Source organism: Pagrus major, chromosome 23 (assembly GCF_040436345.1).
Source record: "Pagrus major chromosome 23, Pma_NU_1.0".
NCBI lineage: Eukaryota > Metazoa > Chordata > Actinopteri > Spariformes > Sparidae > Pagrus > Pagrus major.
The window spans coordinates 24,337,661-24,352,521 of record NC_133237.1 but is presented as its reverse complement, the minus strand read 5'-3'; the positions used below and the strand labels follow the sequence as shown (position 1 = coordinate 24,352,521).

The 14,861-nt window shown below is 42.3% G+C and overlaps 3 protein-coding genes across 3 annotated transcripts; 2 read left to right on the top strand and 1 right to left on the bottom strand.

Moving 5' to 3' along the window:
- Positions 1-273: 273 nt before the first annotated feature.
- On the bottom strand, positions 274-1,439 carry LOC141018973 (methyltransferase-like 26 B). Its single transcript, XM_073493729.1, has 6 exons — positions 1,240-1,439; positions 996-1,158; positions 809-868; positions 625-692; positions 448-526; positions 274-358 (listed from the first exon to the last, which is right to left on the bottom strand). Exons 1-6 carry the CDS (start codon positions 1,437-1,439, stop codon positions 311-313), a joined length of 618 nt encoding a protein of 205 aa, XP_073349830.1. The 3' UTR covers positions 274-310.
- Positions 1,440-2,320: 881 nt separating this feature from the next.
- On the top strand, positions 2,321-5,710 carry mrpl12 (mitochondrial ribosomal protein L12). Its single transcript, XM_073494290.1, has 5 exons — positions 2,321-2,505; positions 3,922-4,120; positions 4,209-4,271; positions 4,499-4,636; positions 5,091-5,710. The coding sequence occupies exons 1-5, from the start codon at positions 2,447-2,449 to the stop codon at positions 5,205-5,207; spliced, it is 576 nt and encodes a 191-aa protein (XP_073350391.1). The 5' UTR covers positions 2,321-2,446; the 3' UTR covers positions 5,208-5,710.
- A 4,269-nt stretch (positions 5,711-9,979) lies between these two features.
- Positions 9,980-13,781, top strand: slc25a10a (solute carrier family 25 member 10a). The gene is made up of 11 exons (XM_073495020.1): positions 9,980-10,069; positions 10,694-10,813; positions 10,909-11,023; positions 11,763-11,811; positions 12,253-12,294; positions 12,398-12,441; positions 12,951-13,021; positions 13,109-13,201; positions 13,271-13,348; positions 13,521-13,577; positions 13,680-13,781. The coding sequence occupies exons 1-11, from the start codon at positions 9,980-9,982 to the stop codon at positions 13,779-13,781; spliced, it is 861 nt and encodes a 286-aa protein (XP_073351121.1).
- The last annotated feature ends 1,080 nt before the right edge of the window (positions 13,782-14,861 follow it).

The window sequence follows — 14,861 nt, the reverse complement described above, 5'->3', positions numbered from 1 at the left end:
TTCAAAGTCATATTTGTTTCAACTTTATTGTACAAGTGTAAAGGCCATGACGTTACATTGATGAGTGATGTGATAAAATGTGATTTAAAGGGACACTTCACCAATATTACACATAAAGTTCAGTTACTCATAAGAACTATTCAGCCTGTGAAAACAGTTGTATTCTTACATCTGTGACTGTGAAGCTTTTAAATGTCTGAGAAAACAACGCTGATGATGCCATCGGTAATTGGTGGAGTTACCTTTTAACATACAACTGAATTACGAGTATATAAAAACAGTTATTTCTTCTTCTTGCACTTTGGCTTCGTTAAAGTTTCCTGAAGATGAGGCATTTGAAGTATTCCTCCATCTCAATCTGGAAATGAAAAACAATACAGGTATAAAAGCTGCAGTATATTGTAGTTATGAACAAGTAGTGACCCCGAGCTACAGCACGTCACTCACCATCCTCTCCAGACGCATCCCGTTCCCGTAGGCCAGCTGTCTCAACACGTCGATGTCTGGGAGACCCCACTCTGGATTCCTGTGGAAAATAGTTAAATAAGTCTATTTCCACTCTACGAGAAGAGCTACACCAGACACAAGTTGTCATGTTAGCAGAGAAAATAAGCGCATACTCACATTTTTCGAATCTCTGCATCCAGGTCTTCGTTACAACTTGGTGTGATGGTGCCGTTAATAGCATACACCTGCAATGTGATTAATATTATGTAATGTGTAAATTTGATAAAGTCTATTGTGCCAATGCTTTTACACTTCACACTCACATGTGTGGATAATAAACTCAACAGCTGTTGGTACATACCCCATATGTTATCAAAAGGCCATTTTGCCTGAGGATCTGCCCTGCTCCGTTGAAAACACCCTTGGGAAATTATTTTTAAAAAAAGAAATGATATGAAACAGGTTCTGGCATAGTTTGATCATTGATATATCTCTAATATATTCAACGATTCACAAATAAACAGTTGTTTTTAGATAAGCAGGCCTACCTGTGCTGTTTTAAAGGAGCTGTACTGCAGTAGGTTAATGGCAACAATAACATCACAGGAGCTGCGAGAAAGATCTGCCCATTTCTCCCACGGTTCACTGGCGTCCAGGTGGACAGGTGGCAGCACAGTCTTTGCATGGGTCGCAGCAACGTACGCCTTAATGCTGTAAATAAGTATGCACGTTTAATCCTGTAATTTTCAGAAACAAGAATGTATAGAAGCCCTTTTTCTATGAGACACAAACCTGTCCAGAGACTCTTGTTGGATGTCTGATGGCTGCCAGGTCACAAAGGGCATCTTCTGGGCAAAGCGTATGACATGCTGCCCAGTCCCGGAGCCCAGCTCCAAGGCAAACAGCTGCCTGTGGGACTGGTCCTCCAGCACATCTTCAAGCACTACACACAGATCCTCCCAGTTCCTCTCCGCTTGAGGAGACAGCAGCATGGTCTGAAGGAGATAAGCAGAAGGACATGTTCACATGCCATCTTGTATTTACAGTCTGAACATTGATTTTCTCTCTCAGAGGAGCCCTCTTACCTTCACTGGTGCTGGTTCAGTAGCATATTGCTGGAGGCTGGACGTGGTGGATGACTGTGACAGCAGATGGGTGCAGAGATTACCCGGTTAAGAGGATTCCCTCTGTGTTCCTCCACAAGTGTTCAGAACTGATAAAGTACAGGTATTAAAACCAATTCATGCAATATGTCTGAATATTACACAGCAATTACTGTCATAAAAAGGTAATAATACAATCAAGAACAATTACTACATTATACTGTGTGGTGTCATGTTGTAGGGATTGTATACCTAAGTGTGTTTAGAACAATGGGTGTGTACTGCCATCTTCAGGTCATAGTGAGAAACTGCAACAAAACAGTTTTTATCAGCAGTGGAGGAAGAAATATTCAGATTATTTACTTAAAAATACTCCAATACAAGTAAAAGTATGGAAGTATTATCAGCAAAATGCACTTTAAGTATGAAAGTGAAGGTACTCACTGTGCTGTCAAATGGTCCCTGTCATTGTTTATTATTATATTTGAAGTTTTAGATTAATATTACTGCTGCATTAATGTGAATGTGTAGATGTTCAAGGTTGAGATCATTTCAAGTACTTTATACTTTTTATACTTTTTCAGTACTTTGTTACATTCCACCACTTTTAATCAGTATTATATATAATACATTTTTAGTGAAAGAAAATCCTTGTTAATACATTTATAACTTGTGTTTCTCCATTGTGTCTCTTTGTAGTTGTTCCATGTCGCTTTTCGGCTTCCGTAGCTCTCCTACCAGTTCACGGCTTCGCGCGGTGCATTGTGGGTAGGTCAGAAGCCGAGAGGACGCCATGTGCTTTTGATGCAGAGGGACTTCTTCTCCCGCGGCTGTGACAGACGCGTCTTGTAGTTTTTTTTTCCCAGAAGGGACACCGGGGATAAACGGCACCAGTCATGTACTGCACCAGACACTGCCTCCGGACCGCGCTGCGGGCCGCGGCGAACACGCACCGGTACGTAACGCGAGCCGAGCCGAGCCGAGCCGAGCGGGACACCGGGCGGTCACGTAACACCGGGAGAGCGTTGACGGTGCGGCAGGGTCTCGTCTGTCCGCTTCTTCAAGGACACACAGCCGGTGACTGCTGGTGGTCTCGGTGGTTGTCGGACCTGCCGGTGTCTCTGGGTCCAGTCCGTTGGTTCCAGCCGCAGTCAGAGAGAGTTGAACGTTTTACGGCTGTGTGAGAACCGCTCAGTGATGTTAGCTTAATGCTAACAGTTAGCTTGGTAACTTTAGCAGCGACTGAGCCTTTTTACAGGCTGTAACTTGACAATAACTCGATTATCTCTGAATATATTCCCCTGAGACACTTTGTCCTCGTTCCCAGCTCGGATTTAACGACTTTACGCGGAAGCTGTGTGACATTTTGTGTGTTTGTGACAAGCCAAGGTCACACTCAGGGTTTGTGCTGCATCTCTTATTGTAGCTAAGTGTAATTACAACCCCCGAGACCACTAATATGAACTGCAGGTTATATGTTAACAAATCACCAGGCTCCATCAAAATGGACTGTATGCACAATAAATCATTCATCCCAGAGCAGCAGCTCCCATCCTGGTGTGTGATCACCCCCAGCCACTGTCATAAAGCCTGGGCTGTGTGTCACAAGGTTAGGAGAACAGCACATGCATGGTGGAGGTGGAGGACTTCAACTAAAGATTAATTACATTTATTATCATGTCAGCTGCTCATTATTTCCTTCATTCCCTAAAACAAAAAGTGCACATGAGACACAGAACAGCAACACATCCAGGACTGGAATTGGGGAATGTTTGGCATAATTGCTTGAAAAATTTGAGGACATGTTGTTTTTTTCTTTGTATTTTTCTTTTAACTTATTAGGAACACGTGATATAATGAATAATAATAATATGAAATCAAATGGCTTTTATGGACTTAACAAGTGCAGCATTTATAAACTCCAGATTCAGTTTACGGCTGGTTGCATCGTGAAACTCGCTTTGTTTTTTAATTTTTACCGTTTCAAAGGAAGATATCATGACTGCAGTTTGCAAAACATGTTCCACAAGGCTTCTGAGAGGAGGGGAAAAAGTCTTAAATCTTTTTTATAGCTTTGGATATTAAATCATCTTAGCCTTTCTTACCCTCGAGTGCAGGTTGTGAACCTTGTGCACGTTTCCATTTTAAAAAGATGTTCCTAACTGTAGTTTATGCACAACTTATGGTAAGAGAGGCTAAGATAGTGTGCAAAGATGGATCTTCTCTGAAGCCTTGCAGAACATGTTTACATTTGCTTTCTGGTGCCAGATGTGAGCTGCAGATGCTCTCAAATGAATCTGGATGCTAAGTGTCTTGTGTCTTGAGCTCTAAAGACCAGACGTCCTTTATCTAACCCATTGATATTTTCCAGGCAACAGCTGCCGCGACAGGCTCCAGCCTTGTGTGCTCTCAGACTTCTGAAGACCAGTCCAGCCACCCACTCAGATGCCATCGCCACCCCTCCATTAGACGGAGCGCCGAAACAGTATTCCCCCAAAATCCAACAGCTCGTCAACGACATAGCCAGCCTCACTTTATTAGAAGTGTCGGACCTCAACGAGCTCCTCAAGGTTTGTGGAAAACTTGTGAAATATCAAAGCTGAGCCACAATCCGCCTCGTCAGATAAAATGATCCATCTGTGTTTTTGTGTTTCGCAGAAAACTCTGAACATTCAGGATGTTGGGATGATGTCGATGGCTGCAGCTGCTCCTGCTGCTCAGGTGACTCATTTTTATATATATAATATGATTTAATCTGCTTCAACACCACCAACTTCATCAGTTTGACACTTTTCTGACACATTATCTACGTATTGCATGGCTGAAAGTTTCACTCATGTCTTTTCATTTAGTCAACAATCCTTTGCAACTACTCCATGAGTAGCAGATAATGATTTTAGTACAGGTATATAAGTAGACTCACTATTTATTTCCCTGTGTGAAACCAGGCAGCGGAAGTGGAGGAGGCACCGGTGAAGAAGGAGCAGACTCACTTCATAGTCAAACTGACAGAATTAAAGGCGGCTGAAAAAGTAAAACTCATAAAGGAAGTGAAGAACTGCATGCAAGGCTTGAATCTGGTGCAGGTGAGTGTCATCATCAGTGTCGAGTCCTCAGTCCTGACCTGAGGCTTTTAAAGGTGGAGCTTCTGAACACTAGTAACACTTGAGAGCAATGTCTGCTGATGAGGGCTGAATTATATTGTTTCAACATCACATTGAAGAATACTGTATGTCGAATAAGGCAAATTAACTGAAACATGCTGTTGCTGTTCAATTGCTAGTGCTGCTTCATAGTTAGGAAGTTGGAAGAGGTTCCACTGTTTTCTTATAGGTGGAATATGGTGTTAATGACAGCTGATATACTGTATCTGCAGCACCTTAGTTAATGCAAAAGGTTTGAGTTTCAGTGGACTTGTTATGACGTCCCTTTTAAAAAATGTAGATGCTCAGTTTCTATCCCAGTGTTGCATATTGTCTTGTGCCAGATGTTCTGACCTCACCACATCTTGTTTTCTTTTCTCTGTCTTTCCTTCACCAGGCTAAGAAACTAGTGGAGTCCCTCCCTCAGGAGATCCGGGCCAATGTATCCAAAGAAGAGGCGGAGAAACTGAAAGCAGCTCTGGAGGCAGCAGGCGGCACCGTGGTGTTGGAGTAGATCTGTGTCCACCCGTCTACACCTTTTTGCTGCTTGTGCACTTCATCGTTCATCCTGTTATTAATTTTTTTTTTTACATGACAAAGAGGAGTTACCTGGGAATAAAGGAAACAAATGCCTTCTGACGTTCATACTGTCTCTTAACGGCGTCAGGTGGGGGCGGTCCAACTCAGACTGAACTTTCCAGGCACACAGCCTGCACAAATGGCCGCCTCGCTGTTTCCTCATCCGTTTGTCTGCTCATGGTTATGTCTGATAACTTGTGTAGCAAAATAAGCTACACAAACACTGGCCTGGGTGCCAAGTAAGTCGGTTGGTCATTTCTCAGTGTGTGTATGTTAAACTTGTCACAGAAGGAAAGATTATGGTGTAGGGACACAGTCACCATTCCCTACGTTGAAGAACAACAGATACTGGATCCGGTTCAGGGGATGGCAGGGCTCAGTCCCTCGTGTTGATCGTAGAGTCATTGATAATGTGATTAAAGTCGAAATACAAAGATGTTTCCTTCTCATGTGTTCTTGTGGTGTTGATGATGAGAATGAATGTGTTGCGTAACCTTAAACATGCAGAAGTGAGACTGAAAATCAGTATATTATATTATAACTGTTTAAAGAAGAGAATAATTTAACCTACAGTGAAGTGTGTCCTGCTCTACTGCTGCTGACCACTAGAGGTCAGCAGCTCTCTTGTAATGACCCCAGACAGGATGAGGGTGGATGGTTGAAGCTGATTTTAATTTTCAAACGGACAGAAACCAGTTGCTCTCCTGTAAGAAAGAAAAGCAGTTTAAAAATTTGTGGTCATTAATGCTTTAGACAAATACAGTATAAGCTATGTTTGATGTCAAAACCCCCCAAAATATACGCTTTGGAGCCAGTTTGGTTAATATTTTTGAATACAGGATGGCTGTAGATTAATCTCCACCAATTTTACTTTACAGTAATGTTTTACCATGTGGTCAGTGACATCATCAGGTTAAAAGGTGCTCCTGAGTTCATCATGAATCTAATTACGATGCCTTTCCCACTCACAGAAATGTCCTTTATGAGGAAAAGGCCGATTTAGTAGTTTAAAAAACTACATTCAGCAAGTTATTATACATATTTTGATGATCAGACCTCATTTCAGGACTTTGTGTGCTTGATTTACACTACACTAGTGCATGTATTTAAATACCTCACCTAATAGCTTCCTTTTTCCAAGCAGAGATTTTGACTCATCAAAGCCGGAGAAGCACACATCCAATAACGTAAAGGATGGTTCTGTTCTATGAAGTGTCCCAGTGAGCCGTGTCAGTGAGTGAGCATGTACAATACCAGAGCCCTGAAACTAGCTCACCCACATATAATGCAGCTGTCATTAATGTTATCTATTGTGTTGTGTGTTGAGACGTGAACACTTGGACTTTAAGGGATAAAATTAATTAGTAATTAGTAATTTAAATTATTATTCATACAGGTGAGTGACCACCAGGTGGTGTATGAAGGCTGTGCTTGGTCTAAATTTGCCTTGAATAAGAAGGAAGTGTGGATCTTCCCTCCCCTTCCCCTCCTCAGAATATGTCACCAACCAGGACCAATTTTTAGTGTAAATCCGTCAGATAACTTGTGCTGATTAAGTCGTCGCAGTAATTTATATCTTTTGAACGCTGTTTCAGGGAGTTCAGGTGATAAGAGTCTGTGACCTTAAGGTGTATTTATTGGTAAATGTTTTTTTTCTTTGCTTTTGCTGCAGCATTATTTTATCTGTAGGGGGGTATAAATCTGCACTTCCCATTTTTTAAGTAGCTTAGAAGATTAAATACATATTATGTCAAAATAGACGACACAGGTTGAATTTGGGTTTAATCTATAGCCTACATGTCACTAGAATCAGAATATGACAATGATGGGATCAGATTATTCTACATACTTTTTAGTTTTCTCTTTAGAAGCATTGTTTATTGTGCTTTGATTAATCTGACATGTATTTTAGATGTCAGTAAATGTAAATCCTAAAATGTACATTTTTTGTTAGAGGTTCTGTGCCTGGAAAAAGAAAAAGTTAGAAGGCGACTCAAAGACTTTAAAAATGTAGCAAACCACCTTCTGCATCCTGTGCATATGTAAAACTGTTACCTTTCTGAGGCTTTATTGCAGGGTAGTTGAGAAAGAATGACAGGCGGAGAGGAGTGAGGAGATAACACGCAGTAAAAACTCTCAGGCTGAATAGAGACCGAGGGGTTGATATGTGATTCACTCATTTACGTAACTCCCTCAAGACTGTGACGGCTGAAAACAGGAGAAATTTCAGAATGATGTTGAATTACTTTCCTTTTACAGAAGCACTGGAAACCAAAGTGCAGAGTCTGTCGAAGTGCCCTTCAAAAAAGTTATCATGCATGGAGGATGATTTGCCTCCAAAAAGCAATAATGTTGAAAATGGAAGAGGGAACATACATTAACTCGACACTATGGCGCAGTAAGCAGCATGAATGTATCATTGAAAGGGGAAAAATAAAATGCATTCTGATATCGAAATGACCGCAGATGAGCCGACTCCCTGAACACTGACAGAGAAAACAAAATATTCTCTCATGAAAAATGGACAACGCAGATGGAAAAGGTGTGAATTCAAAAGGTTAAAAGCAAAATGTGAATCACAAAAAAATGCAAATGGGAATCCTCACATGTTAAAATCAAAAGGTTTTTTAAAAATACCAATGGAAAAATTAAAGCATCTTAAAGTGACATTTTTGGGCTTTTTTTCCTTCAATTTTGCATTTTTTCCATTTCAAATGTATGTAAATGAGGAGAAGTACCTTAAAAACATCATGAACACCAGGGACAGTGTGGGCATCAACATCAGAGGAGTAAAGCTGGAAGAGTTCTGCATTAAAATGTCTAAAACCATTTAGACATTTGTTATAAATTTTGCTGTTGACTTACATTTTTCCAGATGTTTCCAACAATATTCAAACCAAGATTGAGGAGGGAAGTCCTCAAATGAGACTAAACATAACGGAAACGAAACTAAAACATCACCTCGTCCTCGTTCATGTGAGCAAATTTTCACTTATTTTGTGTTTATTAACATTATTACTCTCTGTTGTGTTCACTTCCCCCAAAGAGCCAGATGACTTTACTGTACATTTAGCTGCAAACTAGCGAGCAACATGTGTGTGCACGCGACAACGGAGGTCGCCTCTGCCGGTTGCTGCTGCAGTCAGGCTGATAAACAGGAGAGAAGAGAAATCCCAAAAATCAAAATGTAATCTCTGAGCTCTCCTCCCGTCTGATGTGACTCTGGGTGTTTATTCCTCCAGAAGGCCGGGCTCTGTACCCGACTATCTCCTCCAACATATTGTGCATTTAACTCACTGAAATATGATGTAATTGAAAGTGTTCAAGCCTTTTTTCCCCAGCAGACATTGTCATAGCAGGAAAAGTGTTAACTCAAAAGATGAACAATGTCTCTCTTTAAGTGTGTATCTCCCTGTAAACCATGATAGTGTCCAGGACCCTGAAACTGAAGCAGCTAAATGGAATAAAGCCATCATTCATTTCATTATTTAGACCTGTGAAGTGTCAAAATGTCCGCTGAATTATAATAGAGAAGAGACAGAACAGAGTGATGTGTAGGGATGTAACACGAGGAAGACGCACAACACACAACTGGCTACGCATCATCATTCAATTTGCCGCGGGTGAGAAAATTATATGGACTGTAATCCTGGTGTGAGTCATAGAAAACTGTCCTGATGCGCTGGAGATTAGCCTCCTGATGGTGCTTTTTCACCCTTAGTTTTCATAGTTAGCTTTGTGCTGTTGTTAGTATATAAATATAAGAATAAAAATGTGTGGGTGTAAGAATGAAAATAAATTAAAGTGAGATTGAAAATATAAATATGTGAAAGACGAATGTATGTCTGCATGTAAGAGGGCCAAGATTTTGCCAAATTGTGGCTTGGGCGGCCTCTCATACTGCAGAAGCAAGCACGTCTCGCCTTTGCTCTGACTTGGAGTCGGTATCCGGTTACTGTTTCTGTCATCTGTCATGAATCCCCCTCCCTCTGAGTCAGCACACACAGAGCAGTGCCAGGCTGCCCATTCATACCACTGCTGCAACGCTCATTTAAAATCATGTCACATTTAAGAACCCAAACAGACACTCTGGCTTTTAGAAACGCTGATTAAACATACTAATTACTTATTACCAGAAGTAGAGACTGTTGCTGAGGGTGTTGTAGAGGGAACACATGTTGTATATTTTTGACCTCGTGACCCTTCGTGTGACCCTGAGACTGAATAGTACGGTGGGAATACGACGTCTATTCTTGACAAATATTTTTTTTAACTTCAGGACCTTTGATCTGTGATAGCTGAGACCTCGGATGTTGCCATACCGCATTCACAAAACTACAGTGGCAAGTCAAGCCACTTACTATTTTTACATTAGTCACGTACACTTCCTCCCACTAACCAGCTGCACCCCTTTTCTTGGCACGGTAAGATGGAGTAAGTTCGACGGCTCTGCACTCCACTCTGGACGTGTTCAGCCATATGTTGATCCAAAGTGTCCGGCTCTTTCTCAGGACAAAATGGAGATTAGCGTGAAGGACACTTGCACTGAGTTTATCTATTGTGGATTCAACATGAACAGCGTACAAACATCACCAGCAGTGTTGAGAGGAGAGGATGAAGCGAGCACGCTCGGACAAAGTCGTCCCAGCAGCCTCTGAGGAGCCGACACCTCGCCTTCTTCCTTTTGGACTTTGTTTCACCAACAACATGCAGGAAACTCGTGTGTCTCGTTGGTATTTCGGTGGGGTCTCCTCCAGTGCAGCTGCCTGTTTAACACACCCGCTGGATTTAATTAAGGTAAAATAAAAAAAGTGCATTGATTTTTGATTGTAGCACAATTCTCTTTCCTAAAAGAAGTTAAGAAAATGATCCAGTTAGGCCTCATTGCTCTGTCTGGGCTGAAATGTTAATAAGATTACATCCTGTGAAGGTTTATTTTCCTCTCTTTTCCTGCTGAAAACTTACTTTCGGAATAGATAGATTGCTGTTTCATGGTGATAATTCAGTTTACCTAATTTCCTAAATAACCTTGATTATGACAATCAATCGGCTTGTTTGGATGCTTTGAATCGTACTGATTCCATTTCCAACACCTATTATCTTCCTTTTGAATGGATTTTCCTTCATTCAACACGCTGATTGAATATTTTGTTGTGATGTTCAGAATCAGTTGATTATCACCTTAATTTAAGAACCCATCTTGTTGGCTTGATGTCACTACTTCGGACAGCATCAGACGTTAGTTGTGCTGACTGACTACTGTCACTTCACACTCGTGCAGGTAGTTTCACTTCACACACGTGCAGGTAGTTTCACTTCACACACGTGCAGGTAGTTTCACTTCACTCATGTGCAGGTAGTTGCTGCTATCATTAAATGTGTGACTGACCCTCGTCGCTGCTCCCATGTGGTCATTTCCAGGTGCACTTACAGACGCAGCAGGAGGTGAGGGTGAGGATGATTGGGATGACTGTTAACGTGGTGAGGAGAGAAGGTTATCTGGCTCTCTACAGTGGCCTCAGTGCGTCGCTCTGTCGGCAGGTGGAAAAACACACACACACATTAAATCATTCGCTCACTGTGCGTGTCCACGCTGCTCACATTCGGATGGATTTCTTTTCTTTCTTTCTTTCTAGATGACATATTCTTTGACACGGTTTGCCATTTATGAGACTGTCAGAGACAAGATAACCAGAGAGAACAAAGGTCTGATGCCTTTCTACCAGAAGGTCCTGCTGGGCACCTTTGGAGGTATGTGTCCTGATAGTATCTGGTATATCAGTCCATATGTTTTTTTTTTTAACAGTGAAATATTTAAAAAAAAATTGTCAAAGATACCTGCATCTATGTTTTGATATCTAGTTGGCATGCTAACCAGCTATCCCTGTCCCATCTTGGCTTGTAATACCACTTTGTACTGGAGGCAATAGTCCGATAGTACCGGCCATACTGTCGGATGTTGGCATTGACTGATGCCCGACCTCCATCTCGCTCCTCTCCCACTTCCTGCCTCTTCTGTCCATGTCAGAACCCTCCATGTTTTGGTCGTCCCAGGACTCAGAGTCCCAGTCAGAGCCGCTGTAAACCACCTCAGTACTGTATCCCTGTCGTCAAACTGGCCTCCATCAGTCTCAGGGGTTGTGTTCAGTCCCACTCCGGCAGTGTCCACTGAGAGAGCTCAGTCGGCTCTGGTTCTGGCACAGCTCCCCACCGGTATTCTCTGCTGGGGTCATGCCCGTTCCTGGGCCTAAAAGCCTCCTCCTCTCGGTGGTTCAGAGCTCCTGTGCTAGCACTGTAAACAACACCAACCCTCTCCTGGTGCTCTGAGCTCCCAGACCCGACCACTAGCTGCACAGCTAACTGCGCTAAAGACAGCTACAATTAGCCGCAGTTAGTCGTCACTCTGGTGATATACTGGGCCTTTATTTGTTTGAAGCATGCATTTGACAGGTTGTTAGTCTCAAATACTTTAATATGTGTTCCCCAACAGGGTTTGCAGGCGGTTTCATTGGGACTCCAGCAGACCTGGTGAATGTCCGGTGAGTTTTATGGAAAGATGAATTAAAAGAGATTTAATGCATTTTGTAAATTTGATTATTTGATACTCTTTTTCTTCTTCACATTATTACTGTAGACTCTTGAGTCACAACCTGCACTTTAAATTCAAAGCAGTACCTGTTCTGCACAATACTCTGTGGAGAGATGAAACAGAAAAGAATAATTAAACCAACAAGACTGCTGAAATTCCCTCTCTTTTAAATCATGTAGAGCAAATACCAAGTACTGCAACATGAAAATCAGAATGTGATGCGAGTGAGATTTGGATTTGACGTCATCAACCAAAAAATGCTTCACCATTTTATTCTCACTATTCAAGTTTGACAGGCTAATTTCCACCGTATTCAAAGATAATCACCGTGAAGGGTTTTCATCCTGACTGTTAACTGGTTTTTCTAATTGTTAATCTGTCATCTGTGCAGAATGCAGAATGATGTCAAGCTGCCGGTCGAGCTCAGGAGAAAGTAAGTGAAAATTGAAAAAAGGAAATGCATCATGTTCTGATCGTTTTTATGTGCGTAGTCACATTCAAATCACCACATTGTGAGATTTGTTTCTCTTTACCAGTTACGCTCATGCGCTAGACGGACTATTTCGTGTTTGGAAGGAGGGTAAGATTCACTGTTCTCTCGTTTGGCAGCTGTCACGAAACCACCACACCTTCCACCTCCCAACATGAAAGTCAGCTCATGTAACTGTTGAAATGGTGCCAGTGGCGGACTCAGGATGTTTGAGGGGAAGGGGTGGGAAAGAAAAGGCGGTGTGGCCCCTTTATGCAGAAATGGCACTGAAATGACATCCTCAAGGGGACTTAATCATGTTTTATCCACCATGGGGGCATCTAAGAAGGCACTTTTGTGGCGTTTTTTCAAATATTGGGGGGATCGAATAAAGTACTGTACTTAAGTATAATGTTGAGGTACTTATACTTGGAGTATTTCCATTTTTGGCTACTTTATACTTCCACTTCACTACCTTTTGGAGGCAAATACTGTCCAAACACTGATTTTATTCTGGCAATCAGGCTGAAAAGGCTCCTCGTCTGCAAAAATCTAGATCTCTGTAGACACTTTTTATTTTCCTCCTTCACATTTTCTCCATTCTGCTGTTTAATCTGTAGAGGGAGTGAAGAAACTGTTCTCTGGCGGCACACTAGCGTCTACCAGAGGTGCGCTGGTCTCTATCGGACAGGTAAAGACACCTCTGCGTTACACAACTGTTACATCACAACAATGCCGCTCTGCTGTTTTTGCAGTCTGTGTGCGTTTCGCCCTGCAGCTCTCCTGTTACGACCAGTCCAAGCAGCTGTTTCTGTCCACTGGTTACCTGACTGACAACATCCTCACACACTTCCTGGCCAGTGTGTTTGCAGTGAGTTACTCACCTCTGTCGTTGTTTATATAAGATCAACAACATCTTTAAGACGTCTTTTCTCCGCAGGGCGGCTGTGCCACAATCCTGTGCCAACCACTCGATGTTGTTAAAACCAGACTAATGAATTCAAAACTGGAGTACGGGGTGAGTTTGTTGTACATGTTGTCATGTGATTTAAATGTTGCTGGACAGAATGGTTGGGATTTGGGCATCTCCCTCGGTCTCCCTCTCATCCCTCGGACATGTATGTTTTATTCATGCGCTGTGGAGAATCACACTGTCTGACATGTCTTTGTTTTGTGTGTCCTTGTTGCAGGGTGTGTTTCACTGTCTAACGGAAACTGCAAATCTGGGCCCGAAGGCATTTTACAAGGTGTCACCTTCAAGACGTGATGTTTAACACTGCTCCTTCCACCCAAAGCATGACTGTTGCTCTATTTTAACCTGCTGAAATAATGATATGATTTGTCTGCAGGGTCTTGTTCCTGCCGCTATCCGTCTCATCCCTCACACGGTCCTCACCTTCATGTTCCTCGAACAACTGAGGCAGCATTTCGGCGCGGTGGTCGTCTGCTGAGAGGAAGGAAGTGATTCCTCAAGGTTTCCCTCAACTTCAGTGGATTTCCATGTTGGACAGCGTCATTCGTTGATGCTATTTTCAGCAGGAGTCCACCAAACACCACTAATAACAAGAACCGGCCAAGATCGACCCATAACACCTGCTCATTTACTGTGTCTCCCACAGTATTACAAACAGATGACTTGAACTATCGGATGGCTTTAGTGGCCTGTTCCCTGTGAACTGTACTGTACTATAAATCAGACATAAAGGTTGTAAAAGTTAGTCTAAACTAAACTGAATCAGCTCAGTCTCATTAATCTTTGAACAAACTAAAGACCATCTTGTGATGGGATCACCCCAGCCGTGACTCCACTGACCCTCGAGTACTCAGCGGTCATTACTACATTTATTACATGAGGCCACATCCAGCTACTTACTCGGCCTAGTCATGACTGCATTTTGCGTGCTTGTGTCGCTCTCGTGATGACAAAATCTGTCAACAGACAGACAGACGGAGAGACGAATAAACAACCGGCAAAGTACTCAAAATGCTTTTGTGGTGGGTCCCGCCACAACAGGCATCGCAACGGCCAGGAATGTGTGCCAGGGGCATGAAGTGGCTGTCATGGCTGGTAATAACTTTACACTTTCAAATTGTGAGCAGTGAATACGCCAAAGTCCAATTTTGCCTTCCAGGGATGTGACGATGCTTCCAATTAACTGTAATGAAGAGCAGATCCATGACTTCTGTCGTCATCCATCCCTTTGTTTAACAGTGTAATCAGTCACAGTTTGGTCAGGATTAGACTGAATCCATGCTTCCAGTTAAAGCATTATGTAGTTTTGGGGCAGAAAGAAATCAAACCTTTGTTTTCATGACTGAATAAACAAGCTGACCTTAAAGGACAACTCAATTTCATACTGTTTTACTTTGTTTATATTTGGCGGACCCTGCCACCTTTCTAGCTTCAAACAGTGTTCTGGGGACCTTATTTTCCTCTGAGGACAGCTTGTTTATTCAGTTTTGGAGTTTGAACTTCTTCTCCAAAACTACACAGTGTCCCTTTTAAAAGTCAGGCTTCACAATATTGGAAA